This window comes from Engystomops pustulosus, chromosome 8 (assembly GCF_040894005.1).
Source record: "Engystomops pustulosus chromosome 8, aEngPut4.maternal, whole genome shotgun sequence".
NCBI lineage: Eukaryota > Metazoa > Chordata > Amphibia > Anura > Leptodactylidae > Engystomops > Engystomops pustulosus.
In genome coordinates, this window is record NC_092418.1 from 80,108,785 (window position 1) to 80,130,450 (window position 21,666).

The 21,666-nt window shown below is 39.4% G+C and overlaps 1 protein-coding gene across 1 annotated transcript in view; it reads right to left on the minus strand.

Annotated features, from left to right (window-relative positions):
* Positions 1-1,907: 1,907 nt before the first annotated feature.
* Positions 1,908-21,666, minus strand: part of RAMP1 (receptor activity modifying protein 1) — a 41,532-nt gene continuing 21,773 nt past the window's right edge. The window contains exons 2-3 of the mRNA XM_072121400.1: positions 10,536-10,674; positions 1,908-2,752 (exon numbers count right to left, since the gene is read on the minus strand). Coding sequence (XP_071977501.1) covers positions 2,497-2,752; positions 10,536-10,674 — 395 coding nt within the window. The 3' untranslated portion in view covers positions 1,908-2,496. The remainder of the gene's footprint in view (positions 2,753-10,535; positions 10,675-21,666) is intronic.

Here is a 21,666-nt window from a genome sequence, read left to right on the forward strand (position 1 = left end):
AGGCTCCTGATACATCTGCTCTGCTGGAAATTCTACACAAGCCCCAGCTCCAGCCTGAATGATCACAGGCCATAGCTGGTGTGCAGGCCCACTATGCCACTGGCCATGCCCCTGCATGCCCACTTGGCATTGAGATGACGTGAAGGGATGAATAATTGAAATGACTGGGTCTTAGCATGTAACTGCAATAATTTCAGTCCTGATAAATGTTGCCCAATGATTGAGTGGACTTTGTGCAAAGGAAAAGAACACCAGGGGCAACACAACAAGACTGTTACGGCAATATCTAGACACAGGAATGTTTTTACTGTAAAAAAATTATTGCTACTGAATTATCAGAGAAAACGGTACGGCAGTGTATGTTTTATTGTGGGACACCAAATTATTATAATATTTTTTGTGAATTTACTAAATAAATATAAATTATTTATAAGTTAGAACACATGGTTAAGGCTCCTACAGTCAGAGCGTTGTATTACTTAGGGAAATTTTATTACCCTTTAAACTAATAGGAGATTTGATATTGGACATACACAGCAAATGATTCTTACCTGGCCAAATACTCCATATTTAATATTAGTTTATTCATAATGTGACTGGAGTAAAGTAAGAAAAAAAGAACCAGAATCCTTGCGTAATTGTTTCCAAATCTTTAGCAGGCATTGTACCACATTTTGAAAGCATTTTAGAAGCTTCTAACACCACTGTGAAAAGGGGCGTGGTTTAAGCAGAAATGGGCATGGTCTTATCAAAAGTGGGTGCGCCCTAGCAAATATTTGCAACAAATTTAAATATATTTTGTAGTGTAACATTGAGGGAACTAGTAAAAGGTGCAAAATTAGACCAGACCATTTACAATTACGCCAGATTCTCTATAACGCATTATTGAAAATCTATCACAGAATAATGTGAAATGTTCTAACTTTACAGCCATTTAAGTTTATTTAACCCACTGTGTTGTCAGAAAATTACTTCTTTATTTAAGGGAGTTTTTACGTTGAACATGTTTTTTTGTTTTTTTTTAGGAATCTTTGATGTTTTATATTCAAATGTTTGCATGCCTATATATTTATTATTAAAGGGCTGCAATAAAAGATAACACCTATATACAAAACACCTTAATTTCATCCAAAACGAACACTAGGTGATGTCACAGCCTATCTACATCCCTCCCTGCACAGAGCATGCCTAAAAAATGCTCCATAGACCTGAGTGGGTTTCAGACTATTGTATCAATGGCCATGGGCCGCTGTAAAGTATATCCCTATTTGCTGTTACTAGAGCGCAGGAAAAAATGTTTGTTCCTATAATCATAAAGAAAAAGTTTCACTATTTGAATATAGGTCACTTTTGCTTATTCCTTATGCTGTGATAAGTGCATGGATCACAAGAAGGTCCCTAAACAACCCACAAGAATGACCCACCAACCTCCTGATTTATTTGGTGGCCGTCCATACTGACATCCAATTTATGCCAGGCCCTACATGGCATAAAATTGTGCTAATACTTTGGCCATTCAAGCCTGAACTGGCACAGGCTATAGCAGTGCACAGGCGCAGGGGAGGGGCACCCACTCCGCCATTAGACACGCCCCCTCCACACTCATCCACGCCCACTATGTGTGAAAGTGATGTAAAGGGTAAAGCCAGTTTGCAGGGAATTGTGATTTTTGATGGTTCTTACTCCTGAAAACTGACATAAAGCCCTGATAAATGCCCCCCCCCCCCACTCCCACTTTATACTTATATTTATCTTTATATTTGTGTTTGTGCACTTAGTAAATAATATTGTAATGAAGAAAATGCCTTTGTATGATTTAATTACCCTGTAAAGCCTGTAGGGTCCTGATAATCCTTTACATCCTACAGGGAAAGGTCACCAAGAAAAGGTAACAATTGACAAAAAAAAACTATATAAATACATTTATTACAGCAAAACCAAGACAATAAAATAGACATTTTTGCAATTTTCATTATACAAAATAGATTATTCTCTGCTTCATTTCAAGCTGGTTACAAAACCTGAAATAAAATGTTACACTGAGGATAGTGACTCTTTATATGGTATGAGCTCTGTATATTGTCCCAGCATAATACAACCCATATTGTAGAAAGAGTAGCCGTGTGGTCAGTATACGGACTATCCCATACACATATGTTACAATACAGAATATTTCTGACTTCTAAGTAATAAGTATTAGATGTTTATTCTTTGGTAACCTCCTCTATACCTGGTCGCTCTGTAGTCCGGCCCATCTTCTGGATAAATTCAGTATCTGGCAGTGGTACATTAGAAAAACTCTACACTTTACAGATCATGTTAAGCAATGATATCTGTCATTCCTATGTTAAGTTCTAGAAGGAGATAGAAACCTTCTCTGACAGATCTTAAAGTCCCAATCTGAAGGCTGATGTAGATCCACCATCACCGATGTCCCAAGCCTGTTTGGAAAGTCTCCAGAAATGGGGTCCATATGGTTAGTAGTCCACATTGTTGTCAAACAATTCCTTCGCTTCGTTTGCTTCTCCATACTACCAAGGCCGTCATAAGAAGCGTTATAAGCACAGGGATGAAGATGAAGGAGCACAGGATGGGCAGGGGAGGGTCTGCGGGCAGCCTGCCAGTCAGGGCACAGTTCTTGAAGTACTTCTTATGAAGTTCTGTGAAGAACCTATCCACTACATAGTTTGGCCAGTAGCAGTGCTGAATCTTAGCCAACAGGCTAGTACAGTTTGTGACTTCAGTGTAGATCCTACAAGACAAAGATAAAACACATATACTATGTCATTGCTGTAAGAATCAGTACTGTAGGTTGGCACCATGTCTGCGCCAAATCAGTTGGTATAAGCATAAGGAAATTCTGCTTATGCAGTATATGAGACATAAACCTCTTACATGTGCTGTTCCTGTATTACTCCTACTGGCAAAGCATCACTAGTGTATATATGTATGGCCCATTATATATAGTCCATATGTAAGGACACATCCAAGTGACAAATGGTAATGTTGACACATATTGATAGCTAACATGGGAACAGTTTAACACACATTTTACACAGCTATTCACAGAGCAGGTCCTATTTTTCACACATTTAATGCAGTATGTGCCTGTGTCTCTTCTGATCAGCTTCCTCATGCATACGGCTGTGTTCACCCAGACATGATTTACTGGTAAGCTTGCCTGAATGTCTGACCCGATTGTCTACAGACCAGAACTGAACCGACATGCAGTGTTCAGTTCTGATCTCTAAACGTTCAGGCCAAGCTTACGTTGCGAGTCTGTTGCGAGTAAGGCCAGCAGCACACGTGGCGGTTTGAACCTGTTTTAGGGACATTTTTAAGCAGTCCGTTAAAAAACACATACATTTTTGAAAATGCATGAATTTTTTCAGTTTTTGTCCGTTCTTCCCCAATTATGATAATTATAGTAATTGGGAAAACCTGACAAAACGGAAAAACAGATGCGTTTTCAAAAACGCCTGTATTTTTAAAATAAATAAGTTTTTTTAAAGGACTGCTTAAAAACGGCCCCAAAACAGGTTCAAAACGCCACGTGTGCCGATGGCCTAAGGGCTCTTTTACATTGGAGTGGTTTCTCACATCTGTGAATCAGTGAAGCCTCACAAAGCCATTGACTTCTAAGGGTGTTTTCACATGGACTTGTATTTTCACTGATCCGTTGTCCGTAGGAAAAATTATGAAACGTGTCTAATTTTTGTTATGGATATAGATCATAGAAGGAAATAGAAGTCTATGTGTCTGCAAAAAAAACGGATGAAACATCCCTTTTTTTTCACTGATGAGGATGAAAAAACAGGTGTGATGTTTTCAAAGCAATGTTATACCTCGAGTCGGCAAAAAAAAACTGAAGACAAAACAGAAGAAAAAACGGAGACAAAATGGAGACAAAACGCAACAGATGTGCAACGGAAGCTGAGCACCAACGCCAATGTGAATGAGCCCTAAATCGCATCACACTCGCTTGTTAGCAATAGGCCATATATTCATCTGAACTATTCATTTACTAAAAAAAAAATTGAAATGAAAATTCTTTAAAGAGAAGCCGTCAGGTCAATCTGGGACACTAAACCAATATAGCTCCTTCTGGACCAAACCGTCAATGAGTTTTCTCTGTGGACGCATTATTAAAAAAATCGAGCCAGCATTTTTTTTTAAAGCGGTCATGGAGAGAGCCGATACAGGGAGATTTGGGACACTAAACCACCACTCCATAAAGACGAGTGGGTGGTATTGTATCAACCTGACAGGTTCTCTTTAACCATAATGTCCGGCTATGCGCCTATTTTAGTTGTGTTCTGTGCTTTACTTTTTCACCTTTTGAATGGACTAATCATTTAAAATAGCTGAATGTACCCTTTCTGCATCTAATCCGCGATTCTCTGCCATACGCCCAGACCATCTTTCTATTCTAGGCCGGAGCTGCACAGTGGGGACATGATATGGCACATTTATTTTATCTGGCAGATTCCATATCAGCAGCAGCTCATAATAACACACTTGCTGCTTATCAGTGACTTTGGCTTTATCAGCTTTACTCATTAAGAATCTTAATTACTTCCCAAACAATAGAAAGAACACACAGTCTTATCAGCACGGACAATGATGGGAAAACAGTTCTGTGTGCCAGGGGACTGCCAGCGTGTTCTGCCACTATCTGCTATAGTACCAGGATATAGACCGGGATAAAAGACTCAGATTGTTTTATATGGAAATATTATGGATTAACCCTTGAAATGAGCTGTAAACACCCATTACATTAGAGACAACTCCTGTTAGTTCATGTACTGAACAGTACAATCCAGCATTTATGATACCTGCTGATTACTTGGCTTAACAAGGGTTAATGTGAAATCATTGTAACTACTATTGGGACAGCACATAAAGTATTTCCAAAAGCACACTGGATTTTTATAGTAATGACGTCAACACTTTCCAATGGAGAGGTCACTATAGTGTTTTGTTGCAGTGTGAGAATTGAGTACCTATGGGACATACAGTCTGTAGACTGGGGCAAAGGACTCTGAGTCATCCCCCTTGAGGTTCACAGACTTCCTATAAATCATTCTCAAGGAAGAGTACAGTATCTGAGTGAGCTATGGCTGGCTCCACAGGTCCTTCCCTCTGATATGCAGCTTATAATGACCCTACTGCTGTTCTTGATTGATACCTTTAATAGGTGAAGTAATATAGCTTTCTGGTCGCAAATCAAAGATGCAATCCACAGATGCAATCCACAGATGCAATCCACTGAATATGCAAATCAGCCTGTAAGTGCCAGGATTCTAGTCACTATCTGCATCACTTGTCTGGAGCACATTGAGCTCGCCCCATTGCACTAGCACGCTTATTTACCTATCCATATTGCTTTATCTGTTTATAGGCTTTTTCTACCTATAATTGGTCCCTACATAAAGTTATTCTTGGTTTTGGAGGCAATGTGGACTGGAGAGGCCACCCCCTTCAATTAATATCAAGCCTGTATATACAAAATTCTAAAAATGTTATCATTATCCTATCCCTGCTTGTCTTCATGGAGAGGGCCTGCGCTTCCCTGACCTCTAATTTCATCATTGTTGACTGAGCGCTACCCTGACATTACTGGACAGGTGCAAATAAAACTCATTCCATCGGAAGATTCTTCCCACACTCCGGGGCCGACCCAGGCAGCTGCTGCGATATCCAGTACATAATATCAGAGTCCTTGGTGACTGGGGATCATTTCATGTCTGATGTCTAAAGGAAGAGCCCTATGAAGGGTAAAACAAGTTACATCTCTCTCTCTCTCTCTCTCTCTCTCTATATATATATCTGCTGAATATAAATATTACTCATCAGCTATGGCATCATATACAGTGTGTTACTCCAGTTTTTATTTTAGATCTGTTATTAATTGAGAACAAAGTAAACATTTTGTTGCTCATTATTGAATATAAATGGGTCCCAGTACTAAGGATTTGCCATCTCTCTGGCATTTTTTTGCCAGAATCTTTTTTCAATCTTGTATTTTCGTATGTGAATAGACAAACAACTGGGCGGAACCATTTGGAGCAAGATGGCGTTGACACCATGAGTGATTCCCATATCAGACTATGTGAGATATTGTTTGCTTCTTAGTTTATTTCTAAGTATTCCAGAGGAACGCCACAACGTAAACGTCAAAGAAAAGATGCTCCCTGTATGGGCGATTTGTCAAAGCCACAGCAAAATGACATCTCCAGCAAAGCTCTGATGTGGAAGGCATTAGTACACAGCATTGCTATGGGACCATACAGTCTCTTTATAAATGTTGCTTTTATGGGTGAACAATACTGTGACATACAAGGCTTTGTAGTGCATCTCTATAGTGATCGCATGTGTGGGTGTATAGACTGGTCTCCAATTCATATAACTATTCCATTGGTTCCTAGATGTCTTGTGCTATCAATTGCGACTATCTAGGACTGTACCATTATATAACACATTTACTTACACATGTCAGTACCTTTAAGTAAAATCTATGTATAATAAGACAAGGGCTACCTCGTGACTTCTAAATGGGACTTGCAAATCCAAAGGAGAACTCATGTACAACTTTAGTTACTCAGAACATTTCCAAACTTTTGAGTAATTTACATGCATTTTCCCCAGTAAGTCACATACAGCTGTCACATTTCTGCAACTGTATTTTCTCTGTGTAACCCAAGTGTCGTCCTCAGATATCATGGGTTCATGTTCAATGCAATATTCCTGGGGAAAATATGAAAAGCTGATGGTCAGGTCTTATGTTCTCATGACGTCGCACTGGAAACTTCTCCCAGCTGTGCGCCAGAGATGCATGCAAATCCTTTCCATAATGCACAGGAGGTTATATGTATACAGTGTTCTGCTAAAGGTATAGGATGCATACAGTATACATCTCTCCAGGCTTGGGACACTGACCCATGCAAATCCTATATTTCATTTTAGTGTAAGCAGATATACAGATTGCAGACTTGACATCCCCCCCCTCTCCCCCATGGAACCACAAACCCATAACACGTGGATATGTCTCCTATACATGATAAGCGATTGTGTGCAATTCAATGTAGATTTCTCATGAGAGTTCAATGAACATAAGTGATACCATGGCCTCTACAGGAAGGAGAAAACTTTGCCTCTCATTGCCGTTTTTTCAGCCTTTTTATATTTTAAGATTTTTGAAAGCACTTATCTCCAAGGAGATGAGGGAGCAGTCTCCCAGGGTTCAGTTACTATGGAAACTTTACATTTTATTGTTAATATTTAGTTTAGAAAGTGCAGTGGTCAACATGTCAGGTTCTGTGCACACTAGTCTACTCATATTTAGTAAAAAAAAAAAAAACCTTAAAACCTGGTAAATTAGTAAGGACATGGTGTAAAGGATTCTTTTTTTTATTGATGTCTTGCTCCTTGCTGTATCACAGGCTCATACGCATTGAATTATTCTAAACAAACTCTCCTGATGATACATCACAGGATTAATTGGCCCGTCCCATTAGGCATATTTTTCTTCAGGCACCAAAACCAAATCTATTACACAAAAGAAGAAACAAAAGGGAAAAACCTTCTAAATAATCTTTATTGTGTAAACAAAAATCATAAGACCAATGAGCATTAAAATGACAATAGACAATGAAGGAGCAACAAGCAGAATCATAAGGCATGCACACTACCTGGGTGTTAATATATATCTCGTAATTCCTCCCTGAGAATCAAGAACACTCAATGAATAGATGCAGACCGGTCGGTACAAGTAACTTGTTTCTTCCCCTGCTTTTTGTACCTCTTTTACATTGTTGTTGCCCTTATTTACTAACTTGCTCAATGTTGAGACCCCCACAAATTGCAAAAACGAGTCACTCCTCAGACTAATGGAGCAGACAGCCACGCATAACCATTCTGCTCCATTAATCTCTATGGAGCTGATGGAAATTGCTGAGCACTGAAACCAGGGGCATAACTTTAGGGGGTGCAGAGGTTGCGATCGCACCTGGGCCCATGAGGTTAAGGGGGCCCTTATGGTGTCACTTTCCCATATGAGAAGACTATTACTATAAACCATACATTATGGTCGGGACCTGGCACAGACTTTGCACTGGGGCCCATCAGCTTCTAGTTACGGCACTGACTGAGATCCCAACTGATCAGCAAGTAAGACCCTATTCACGGGATAGAGCCTAACTTTAGTTTGTGGGAAAAACCCCTTTGTTCATTTGGTAATTTAAAGCCCCTATTCATTCAGTGTTCTTGATTCTCAGGGGGGAATTATGAGATATATATTAACACCCAGGTAGTTTGCATGCCTTAGTTTCAGTTGGTTGCTCCTTCATTGTCTATGTCATTTTAATGCTCTTCTTTTTATGATTTTTGTTTACACAATAAAGATTATTTAGAAGTTTTTTTTTCCTTTTTTTTACTTCTTTTGTGTAATAGATTTGGTCTTGGTGCTATAAGACTTGGGGTGAATGTGGTTTGCCCAGTATATATATCCCCAACACTGTTTAGGTGTATATTTTTCTTCAGGGTAAATCATACTAGAGGTATTTAAAGGACACCTGTCATCAGGTCTGTGTCACTAGTCCTGTCACTACTACCTGTTAGAGCAGCTCACAAGGATCCCATCCCAGCATTTATATCTAGTCAATCATTGTAAAATCATCTTTTCTTTATTATGTAAATTAGGCTTGTCACATGGTCAGAGGCAGTGATATCATCCCTATTACCCCTCCCCTCTCCTCCCCCTGCTCATGTCTGTGTGTAATGTATAGTAAAGCATGGCTAGTGTGTGTGCTGTATCTGCTGACATGCTGCATCCTCCTAATACACAGAGACACAGACATCAGCTACACAAGTACCTGCTATGTTCTGCTATGACATGGCTGCCTGGAGCTGTTGTATCTCTCCTATACACACAGGCTGCAGGGGGCGCCAGCACCAGGAAGCACATCATTATACAGCCTCACATCATTATACAGGCTGTCAGTCATGTACTGGGGGAGTGGCTGTACCTCCCACTCATGAATAAGTTGAACAGCTTGAATATGCTAATGACTCATTGGACATTTCACAGGCCATTTGCATACAGCTTTAGGACCTCATTGCTTAGGTTTACAGACATGTAGAGGGACAATGAAGGGATAGAGGCAATGCTCTCTTATGGCAGTGTATGAAAATATAAAATAGTTAATTTTGCCTGACGGTTCTCTTTAAAGAGGACTTTTCACCACCTCAGACATTTGGGGCTAGAAAGAAAATACAAATTCCCCCTGCATCTGTAAAGCAGCCCCCAAATCATGGCATGGTCTCTTATGTGAGTGATGTGAGATGGTGAAAGGTCCACTTTAAGAGCCATTTAAAAGAGCCCTGGAGAGCTGTGTAATCTTACCTCTGTGTTATTAGTGACAGGACTGTGAAAAGTAAAGTTATAATACAGTTCTGCAGCTCTTTCAGCTGCTCTGACTAGTTATATTAGCATGAAGAGCTTTCTACTCCCTGCACTGTGTAGCTCCACAACCCTTGCCCTCTGCTAGGAGTAGGGACTGTATCAGGATATTGGTTTGATACTTACTGCAAAGATTAGAAAGCTCTTTGGGTTTATAGATCCTCCCCGAGCACTTGCAGGAGGTGCAAAATTGGATTAAAAGTTCACTTTTTACACCCCTGCTGCTACTTATTACACACAAAGGTTTGATCACACAACTCTCCAGGGCCTATACCTAGCACTGTCTGCAGTATATTATAGTAAAATCTGATGACAGATTCCCTTTAAATGGATTCTCTAAAAAAATGCTGATATTGCAGAACATGGGTCTGTGATCAGTAAGATATTTATGAAGCATTTACGAAAATTTTGGCTAAAGCTTTTTATTCCTATTTATATTAATAAAGATCTAGGGCAGTGGTGGCAAACCTATGGCACCAAAGTATAAAAAAGTTATTAGCGCCAGAAGATGGCAAAATCCAAAAGTTTGGTATCCCTTTAATCGTACCGACCCAAAGAATAAAGTAGTCATGTCATTTGGGGCACACAGTGAAATCTGAAAAATCTAAGTCCAAAAGAATACGGCGCAAATGCGTTTTTTCACCAATTTCACTGCATTTGGAATTTTTTTCCCGCTTCCCAGTACACGGCATGGAATATTAAATACCACTATTTTGAAGTATAATTTGTTACGCAAAAATAAGCCATAACACAACTCTGTACATGGAAAAATAAAAAAGTTATAGATTTTTGAAGGTGGGGAGGGAAAAATGAAAACGCAAAAACGAAAAAGGACATTGGCAGGAAGGGGTTAAAGTGTACTCACTCTGTACGACTATATGATAAATGGATGGCTTGCTATATTATATTCTGTTCTAGAAAAATACGTCCTTCCATGTTATCTGTACGACCTGAAACCATTACTTGTGTTCACAAGAATGCTGACTATTGTGTTATATTGCTTTACGTCTTATTGTAATGGATAACACTAAATTTAAAAAAAAAAAATGACAGTTATAAAAAAATGTGTACTTACTCTTCTGTTGCGTCCCAGTCGCACCATAGCTGTCTTCCTAATTCTTCCATCTTAAAATGGAATTGTAACATACAAAAATCATCAATTAGACTTGAATAAGACTCCTTGTTACATTCCGCAAAAACCATAAGTGGAGGAGCTGGAAGATAAAAAAAAAAGAAGATGTTACAGTCATCGAGTAGGTACCTGTCAGATGAAACACGAGTACATCAATGACACATGTTTATCACATGTATATTTACACGGTAATTATGTCTGATATGTTATTACCATACCAATGGCGCCTACTGACAGATGAATGACAGGTGAAAGTACAACAAGGAGCGTCAGTAACAACCGCTCCTACATTCTGCTCCGGTATACCACGGTCACCCGCTCCTGTAATAATGCTGAGTGGACAGGAAAGCCGCCACATATTTTTCTGTTAACCTATTATAGTAAGGTCATAAGTTTTTTTTACAACACTTTCTGTAAAAATGCAATAAATCTGCTATGTGTGAATGTGCCCTTCCTTGTGTTCTTCAGGAGAACACAACACGAACTCAATATACCATAACTGCAATTACAGTCTCTGTTATATCGTAGCCAAAAGGGAGCACCATTTTTTGGGATTGTTTTCGAACAGTTACAAATTTTAGGTGACAGTGTGTCTCCCAGATGGAGCCAAACACATCATTTAAAAGAAGCTGGAAGGAAATGTTCTTCATTGTGTGGCTTAGTATCAAAGTGAATGTCAAAATAAAATCAAAACCACAAAGTCTGATTTACGTTATAGAACGGAGATGTATTGGGCATTGGGTCATGATACGACATGAGCAAAGCGTTGATTTAGATAACATTTTTAGACACATTTTTGATGAAAATGATCAATTTTACCAAAATTTTTAGACATGAGGTAGCAGATATGATGGAGAAATCCTAGAAAATACAGGATGATTTCCCTGGTAAACTAGGCCTGGCCTTGTGATGATGTCAGCATGATATTACAGTATAATGAGGCCTTGACTTATCTGATTCCAGTAACGCATTACCAGTATACAGCTTAAGGCCACATTAGTCATGGTCCAGCTAATAAATAAGGACGTGCTGCTTTGTTAAAACTGTAGGTTCAGCCTTTCTTTTAGTGTGGGGTTAATTGAATTTCCATAGATGTACCAGAAAAGCCAATCTAATAGAAAAACTGTTGAAATTTCCATGCAAAGCCTAGTAGCTAAGAAACTATCGATTTCCCATAACTACCCTATCGGACAATTGATTTCTGGATAATAGAAATTGATCAAGTAGCTGATTGCTGGTCAATAAATGTCCCACAGGGCAATTAACATCTTTGCCTGTTTCTCGTGCAAGAGAAAAATGAAATTCCATTCGTAAAGTAAGAAATAATGGTCTTTCCTAACAATCTGTTCAATCGCTAAAGCCTAATGTGGCAATTTCCTGCCTTGTTAATATTGTAAGGAGATTTTACATACACCATACTGTAACAAACAGTCTCTGTCACTGACTGTCTCTGTCAGTCTCTGTCACTGACTGCCTTGTGTTGTGTCTTCATTGTTCTGGTAGCCATATTTTTTTATGTCTGTATATCTATACTGTATAAGAATTTACCAAATTTGTAGAATTTACCAGACTGTAGCTCCCGGGATAGTAAATATTGGCTATAACAACATAGCATGGGTTAACAAAAATATTTTATCTGTCGCTAAATGTCTCTATCATTGACTGTCCCTGTCAGTCTCTTTTACTGTCAGTCGGTCACTGACTGTCTCTTTTAGTCTCTGTCACTGACTGTCTCTGATGATCTCTATCAGTCTCTGTCACTGACTGTCACTGACGATCTCTATCAGTCTCTTTCACTAACTGTCTCTGTCACTGACCATCTCTGTCAGTCTCTGTCACTGACCGTCTCTGTCAGTCTCTGTCACTGACCGTCTCTGTCAGTCTCTGTCACTGACCGTCTCTGTCAGTCTCTGTCACTGACCGTCTCTGTCAGTCTCTGTCACTGACCGTCTCTGTCAGTCTCTGTCAGTCTCTGTCACTGACCGTCTCTGTCAGTCTCTGTCACTGACCGTCTCTGTCAGTCTCTGTCACTGACCGTCTCTGTCAGTCTCTGTCACTGACCGTCTCTGTCAGTCTCTGTCACTGACTGTCTCTGTCACTGACCATCTCTGTCAGTCTCTGTCTTTTTCTTTGCATCTTACCTCACCCATAAGCTGTCATATACTCATTGCTTATAATAACCAATCAAAGCTCAGAGCCCATATTAATGACCTGTGGTAAAACAGCAACCAATCACGGCTCAGCTTCTATCTGCCACAGTAGTAGCAGAAGACAAAGGCTCCTGTAAATGGAGGTTAAAAAGTGTATTTTGGAAAGTGTGGCATTATAATTTTGTCTCCAAACCTAGTCTACCACTTTCCCCGAATCACAGAGATTGGCTTTGCAAAATTTGGTGATTGTAAACGCAACGGTGCAGATTCCTATAGCGGACATTCATACACAAAACAAACTGAGGACCCTTTCTGGCACATTTGTAACCCTCACATCTCCAATGACAACACGTCTAGGGTGGGGCTAAGTGAAGCGCAGGAGGTGTTGTGCCTAAGTAACTGAAAGGGAGATTAGAACTCCCTTTAGGCTCCATTAACACCTATGTTGCCTGGAGCTCCTCAGGCTCATTTGCATAATTTTTAAAGCATTTTTTGTAAAAACAAGGGTAATGGAAAAGCAGATCCTGCCAGAAGGGGCCCACACCAGTATGTAAGTGGGCTTGGGTTAAAATCCTTCATCCTGGTGGTAGATTTCTGATCTTGTCTTCGTGGGAATATCCCTTTAAGAAGGCAGTCCCTTTCTGATGGCTTTCTAAAGCAGTAATAGCATTGGATCCCATAATACATTCTACAGAGATCTGAGGCTGGGTACTATGGCACAGAGGGAGTCTAAATGAGCCACTACAGTATACCTGCTTTATTTATCCCTATTCCCCTATGAGATAACCATCATTTTACTGTATATTCCTCTATGTATACACCAATTGAGTCCCCAATTGTCTATGTCAATTAGTATATATGTATCTCTCACACTCTGTTCCTAGTCCTCTGTCTGAGGGGAGGAGTTAAAGGGGTTGTCTACTTTCAATAAATAATTGATATGATTTGTGTAAGGAAAAGTTATACAAATTTTCCAATTTACTTTCTGTATGAATTCCTCACCATTTTCAAGATCTCTTCTTGCTGTCATTCTATAGAGCAGTGATGGCAAACCTTTAAGTGGCCAAGTGCCAAAAAAGCAACCCGAAACCCCCCCTTTTTATCGCAAGGTGCCAACCAAAAATTAAAGCAGTAACTTACTGCTCCCTGTTCTACAATCATCATATTGGCCTCCTGAAGACAGCAACAAAGTAGAAAGATGGAAAATTTGCATCATTTTAGTTTCTTTCCAGTGTCCCTCTGTACACAGAGAATCGTGGTGCCAGCAGGAGGTCTATTCATTCTCCCTTTTCTTACTGTCCCAAGTAGCGAAGAAAGTATGAAAATATAACTGAAAGCAGCATCTTGTTAGTTGCTTGGAACTGTCTGGTATGCTGGGGCGATGGCCTGGGTGCCCACAGAAAGGGCTCTGAGTGCCACCTCTGGCACCCGTGCCATAGGTTCGCCACCACTGCTATAGAGGGTCAGCAGGCCCCTGGTTGACAAAGCCTCAGTGGGTCCCTTTGCAGTGAACTCATATGGGGGCATTAAAATTCTGAAACTGAAATAGTCTCCTGTTCCCTAAAAGATTTCCTAGTTTATCGTACCAAACATCCCTATCCTGGTTATTTATGTACAGCCCCCTCATGTTATTTTATATACAGCCCCCCTCACACGCTTTGGATTCATTAGTTACAGCCCTCCTCAACCCCATTCCTTATGTACATATTGCCATTCCTTAGATCGACAGTCCTTGATACTACAACTGTTTGCTGTCAGTTTAACTTGATGCTATTCACCTTCCCATGATCTTCATCCCCCTGACTACACATTGGGGGTCATGCATCTTTATTTTTCTTCCTTTTTTTCTGTCTTTTTGAGACTTTCTTTAGCGCATTGCAATTTTTTGCGCCTTTTTGGGGACATTTAGAAATTTTCATATCAACATTTATCATTTCATATTGTCTAACATTTGAGAATTTTTTTGCGCAAAAAAACGCAGACGGAACCATACTTGAGGAAAAGTTTGAAAATGTTAAGAAATTACATTTGTGCAACATTTGTAACCAATGTCTCAAAAAGAGATCTGAAAAAAACCCAAACATTTAACTCAAGGAAAAAGTGAGATTGATAAATTACCAAAGTAGCAGACGAAAAAAAAGACAGGCAAAAACAAGCCAAAACAAGCAGAGATCAGATAAGGGGACAATGTGATTGGCAGTTGTGTTTATGGAGTGGAAGGTTTGGGATTAGGGGACGTATGGGTGATGATGGTTTTTAGATTTCCTGGGCATCTATGCAGTCACTAGCTCTGTAGACCGCAGTATTCACGTGAGGGACTCTCTGATAGGGCTCCCCAGGGGTGAGCTTACACCATAGTTCACGCCATTTACACCCCAGGACAATCCATGACTGGGATTGTCTCTTTTACATTTAGCCACCAGTTACTCATGCATCTGCCTTAGTGACCCAATTACAAATTAAGTTGCAGAGAAAAATAGAGAACCAAATAGCGCAGATATAGGGTAGGGACAGCACGGTGGCTTAGTGGTTAACATTACAGCTTCCAGTGCTGGGGTTCTGGGTTCAAGTCCCAGGGTCAACATCTGCAAAGCGATTGTATGTTCTCTCCAAGTTTGTGTGGATTTCCTCCAGGTCCTCTGCTTTCCTCCCACACTCCAAAACATACAGGTAGGTTGATTAGATTGTGAGCCCCATAGGGAACAGGGACAGATTTAGCAAGGTCTGTGCAGCGCTGAATAATCTGCGTGCTCTATATAAATAAAGGAATTATTAATATTATTATTAGTTTTGTGTATTACACTAGGTATTATAGATAGTTATGAATAATAACAGGTGGGTGCTCACCTTAAATGGTGTTGTAATAGCCACAATCAATTGATTTCATTTTATTATCCAGGGTGCAACCTCTGGTGACCCTTTCGCCAGGATCCTGTGGGTTTCTGAAAATCTCCAATATTCCTTTTTGAGCGCAAGTTTATTCTAAAAATACCATTTGTGGCTCAACCGTGGACTACAATTCCTTTAAAGCTTTATTCAAATATAACATTTATTCAGTCAATAACCAGCTAATCCAGCTAAGTCCATTTAAAATTCTCTTTGCAAAAAAGAAGCACCCCAATCTAAATGTGACCTTATTTTATGTGTGCGTCTTTTTTACAACAAAATAAACCCTTAAATGGAGCTGGATGTTGTTGACTGAAGATGAGCCCAATCCAGGTCTCAAAATGCATATCAAATCCCACATGTAGTCATAGAAGATGTGGGGCTGTTAAGATGGAGATAGTTCTCAGTGTATACAGTTTTTATTTATTTAATATTTGAATAAATCTTTGAAGGAATTGAAGCATGAGGTTGAGCGCCAAATGGTATTTTAGAGTTAACTTGCACTCAAAAAGGAATATTGGAGATTTCAGTGAATCTCCGGGGAATCCAGTTATTGGAAGAAACACGTCAGGCAAGCGTACGCCCTTTTAAGAGTCAATTTCTAGGATAGGGACAGTTGGGTGCCTACCTGTATTGTGATAACTGTACACAAGGATTCATGTGTGAACCATAGGAGTCTGCCATCCTAACGCAACAGTCCCAGACTATCCACCATTTCTTGAGGATAGACCCATGACTAGAAACAACAAGTTATCATGTAAGGTATAAATATTTGCGTACTCTTTGCTAGGCGTCTTCACATCCGGCGCTAATAGATAGCTGCCTAGTAGGTGTATATTCTTTCAGCCTTGTGTATTGCATGTGTTGTGTGCATTTTTAGGTTGACTTTGTATTGTAATGCATACCTAATAAAATGTTATAGGTTTTAGTTAATATACCACAGGTTTTGCTGGCTCATATTTGTTAAAAATACAAGAAACAGTAGATGCAATATACCAACCACATCCCCCCTCCTTGTTTGCTTTGAAATTAAACAGGTTTTTGATATCCCATATGTATCATTTCCAATACATCGTTCTCTTTCCCACACATCACACTTGGTCAATCTAAGTTTTTAGATTGGTTGTGGACTGCAGTAGTATCCTGAGGATGCAGTCACACGTTCAGTTTTTCAGAAGCAGTTTTCAATGACCAAACCGGGAGTGGAGTGAAAATAGAGGAGGAGTAGCACTTCCTATTGATAAGTCCTCACTCATTATGATCCACACCCGCTTTTGGGTTCAAAAACTGCATCTGAAAAACTGAATGCATGGCTGAACCCCAAGGCCTGTGGCACACGGGGCGTTTTGAACCTGTTTTTGGGACGTTTTTAAGCAATCCGTTAAAAAACCGCATGTGTTTTTTGAAAAAGCATCAGTTTTTGACTGGTTTTACCAATTATCTAAATTAAAACTGGTCAAAAACGGATGGGTTTTGTAAATTTAACAGGTGAAAGACATTTGTGGAACAGGTTTCCCCTTCAAAATCAAATATACCCATGCAGTTTATGTCTTTCATCTGATAAATTAACAAAACTGCACATAAAACCTCCTCAAAACTGATTGCGATGAACGTGTGACTGCACCTCAGACTCCAGAAGAACAGTTTTGGCTGTGGCTCTGTTACTTATTTTCTTACTGTAAAGCTTGTCCTGTTCCATCAAGGAGGACATATTCAGAATCTATACGATACATGTTACCTATGGGGTAACAAACAAGAAATACAAAATTGATAAAAGTAACAAATTAAACTGTTCACAAGTCGTTGAATATTATATGTACAGAGAGAGTCGGTAAATGCCTTATACACTGTACTGAAGCCAATATAGGCATTGCAGAAACTGCCAGGACCACAGGAGATTTCTGAGTCATAGCTATGTCCAAAGTACAAGGTGGGCAGATAAATGGGTATAATAGCTAGTTACTAAGGCACATAGGGGACTGCAATGAAATTTCGGAAGCAGTTAAATACAAGCCCAGAATATCCCAATAATGGAAGAATAAACAAGCAGGCACTGTCCACGGATCTGTAAATCACGTCTGCCTCTAATAGCTGTTGTTTGCCAGAATTCATGGTCTAAATTATTAGGAGTGCAGCAGCCGAGTGCTCGAATGTCAGGAACACTCAAATCACAAGCTGGAATATCCCAGTGTCACTACTGAGGGTTTAGAGCAATATCGACTTCTGACTATGATCTAAAGCTGACTAAGATGTCTTCACATCGTGAGGCGGAATAATAGTACTATTATATTTTTAAAGCAAAATTTCCCTACCTTTCTCTCCTAGCTCTCATCCAATAGAAGACACAATGGCAATTACACAAAATACTCCTACTTGTAATCAGACATGTTCCTGTCACACAGTTGTCAATACATAGATCACAGCTCAACCTTCCTGACTGACCTTATAGTATGAACCTTATGGATGAAGAGAATGATCACACTGCACTCTCAACTCTCTACTTGGTCATGTGATGTTGTGCTGAGGCATTATGAGATTGATAGCAAAGCAGAGAGAAAGACAGTGAATATAAAATACATGCAGAAAGGGAGACTGCAGCAAAATATAAGTGCTAACTGCACAAAATAAGTGTAGGGTTCATACACAGTCAGATGGGGACAGGGGTGGGGGGTGGAGAACTGCGTTTTCACTGGAATTGTTCTCTAGGTGTGCTTCATGTACAAACAGCGGGAATTTATCCAGTCTAAACAATCCCCTGTGATGTTTTATATTTCTCTCTTCTGCTTTGAACTTCCTTACGAAAATATATGTAATATACCTATCGGTGTGTGTTTAAAATAACTGAGAAAAAGCTAATTTAATAACCAGTTTGTTCAGAGACACAATGGCACTTGGGGGGCTGCACATTAAATTCCAAATGAAAACATAAAGAAAATATCAATTTTTATGTGTTTGCTCCTTCACTTACAAACTGAAATTTGCCCTTAATCATTGAAGTAATATTATATGGTATAACATTTACTTCTGGTAAATGCTGTATATTTGTGTGGCATGGAATCAACTAACATCTGACACCTGCCAACAGATGTTCGGCTGCTATTATTCTTCGCAGAACTTATAGAAAGTGCCTGGACTGACATGTTTTACTTACTTATATAACATAAGCTGGGTATATTGTTTGATGAACCCTGTCCAAGGATGTAACAACAGTGGTACCAGCCATAGCAGCTGCTATGGGGCCCACAGTGACAGGGGGCCCTGTCATCTGACCTGACACTAAAAAAAGGTAGATGTGCACCATGATATACATATTATGCTCCACATTGTACAGCATAATATATATATATATATACACATATATACACATATATAGAACATATATGATGTGTATATGCTGTATGTGTGTATTGTGTGTATACACTGTATTTGTGTTTATATGTTGTAAGTCTGTGTATGGCACTGTATGTGTGTGTATGTGTGTATATATGATGTGTATATTCTCTATATGTGTGTATATGTGTTTGTGAGTGTATAAATGTGTGTGTATGTTTGAAGAACTGTATGTTTGCTATGGGCCAAGTGATGACAGATAATAGTACATTTCTTGCCTGTTCTTGTCTACAATTTCCTCCAGGGAAACTTCCTAATGGAAATAACCCTAAAGTCATCATCAGTCTTAAAATACCCATTATAGTCAAATAAAGAGATCAATTGCATTTACATCTCCTCTGGGGGGCAAATGTACAAAATAGACTTAAAGCTTGCAGTTTTATGTTTACAATGATACTTCTAGTCTATCCCGACATCAACTGGAAACTAGTACATATTTATTGATAAATAGATATATTTTTATTATTATTATATTCATACAAATATGAATGTGTGCCATCATACAATTATTATCTGACTGACATAATTGCATTGACATATCATCTGATATCACCAACTATGTAACCAATATACCTATAGAGGCGCGACTACAGCACTAGCAGCCATGAGAGCTGCAATGGGGCCTTCATTGTTAGCCTCTTATTATATCAGGAGCAATGTGCACCAGGTGGGGGGTTGTCATGACTGGAGCATAATAATAAATCAATGTATATATTTTCATTTATTATCTCTCGTTATTTATTAATTTATATATTCTGCAGTGTGATGACTCTCTTATAATTATGTTCACTGTATAGAATTTAATATTCATATGGTAGCATATGTGGCCATTGTATGACATGCTATGATGACATGGTGTTAGTATGGGAGCATGGTTTGGCAGTATTTAGTGCACATGTGGTGGTTTCATTGGGTCATAGGGGCTCATTTACTAAGGGTCCGAACGCCGCACTTTCGTCGGGTTTCCCGAATATTTCTGCTTTGTGCCTAATTGCCCTGGGATTTTGGCGCACATGATCGGATTGTGGCGCAACGGCGCCGGCTTTCACACGACAGCAATCGGGGGGCATGGCCATCGGACAACCCCACAGATTCGGAAAAAACGTGGAATTTAAAAAGCAATTTGTGTCGCAAAATCAAGCACTCACATGCACCAGGAAGAAGAATGTGAACTTCAGCGGACCTCGGCACAGCAGCAACACCTGCTGGATATCGGGCGCACGATCTTAGTGAATGCCGGCAGAACCGAATCCTTGTCGCGGGATCGCTACTGGACCGGATAAGTAAATGTGCCCCATAGTGTGCACATTTTTAACATCCTTAGCAGATATTCACCCACATTTCAGCTGGAATGTCATGCCAACTTTTTACCCGTCAATTCACATACAGTTTTCTTTATTGACTACTGTAAAATTAGAGCGCCCCTGAACTAACCAGAACATATGCACCAGGACCTGCAGATTCACACAGTTATATTTAATGCAGTGCAGGGCTATGTCTGGAGCCATAATGATTACAATGGAATGAAATCAACATTGTCTATATTAAGGTAAAGTAGAAGCCCTAAGCGTCACTGTGGCTGCCATATGACAGATCTGTACAGTGATATGCCTGTGTGATATGTCGTAAATACATGATAGGTGGGGGTATTGTATTAGTTGTTTTTACATTTAATTCACATCCTTTACTATATTCACAACCTTTAATATATCGGTATACAGGCAGTCCCTGGGTTACGGACAAGATAGGTTCTGCAGGTTTTTCTTAAATTGAATTTGTATGTAAGTCGGAACTGTATATTTTATCATTGCAACCCCGGCCAGAATATTTTTGGTCTCTGTGACAATTGGATTTTAAAATGCAGAAGAACCAGGATTAACCATAAAGCTTAACTGCAGTCACCTTTTATAACTGTTATAGCTGTTTATTGTAGCCTTGGGATAAAGTACAGTAATTCAACAATATTCAGAGGTTCGTTTGTAACTAGGAGTCGTCTGTAAGTGCAGTGTTCTAAAGTAGGGGACTGCCTGTACTATATAACAGACAAGGCTCCCATATTGGAAACTATGGGGGTCATTTATCTTATCTCTGTTAGTTTTGGCTAGTTTTTCCATCTACTTCTTTGGTAATTTATCAATCTCACTTTTTCCTTGTGTTAAATGGGGGTTTATTTTCAGATCTCTTTTTGAGACCTTTGTTACAAAGTTCTCAAAAATGTTGCACAAATGTCTAAAGTCACTTCTTTCTATTTTCTAAGTTTTCCTTAAGTATGGTTTTGTCTGGAGTTTTATGCGCCAAAAAATTATGCAAATTTTAGACAATTTTAAATGTCATTTGCACCAATTAGCCCATCTGGAATAGAAGATAAATCTGTCTTACTAACGAAAAAAAAATTATCCGGACTCCGGAGGACATTTCAAAATGTCCCCAAAAAGGCGTAAAAATTGCAATGCGCCAAAAAATGTCTCAAAAAAGACAGAAAAAAACAGGAAGAAAAATAAAGATAAATGACCCCCTATATGCTAACAAATATCCCCTTTAGAGTTGTTTGCATTTGTGGTAATGTCTAAAAAACTACTCATATCTGATGTGTCAGGAGCCGACACTATATAGCAGCAATGGCAAACCTTTTAGACACCGAGTGCCCA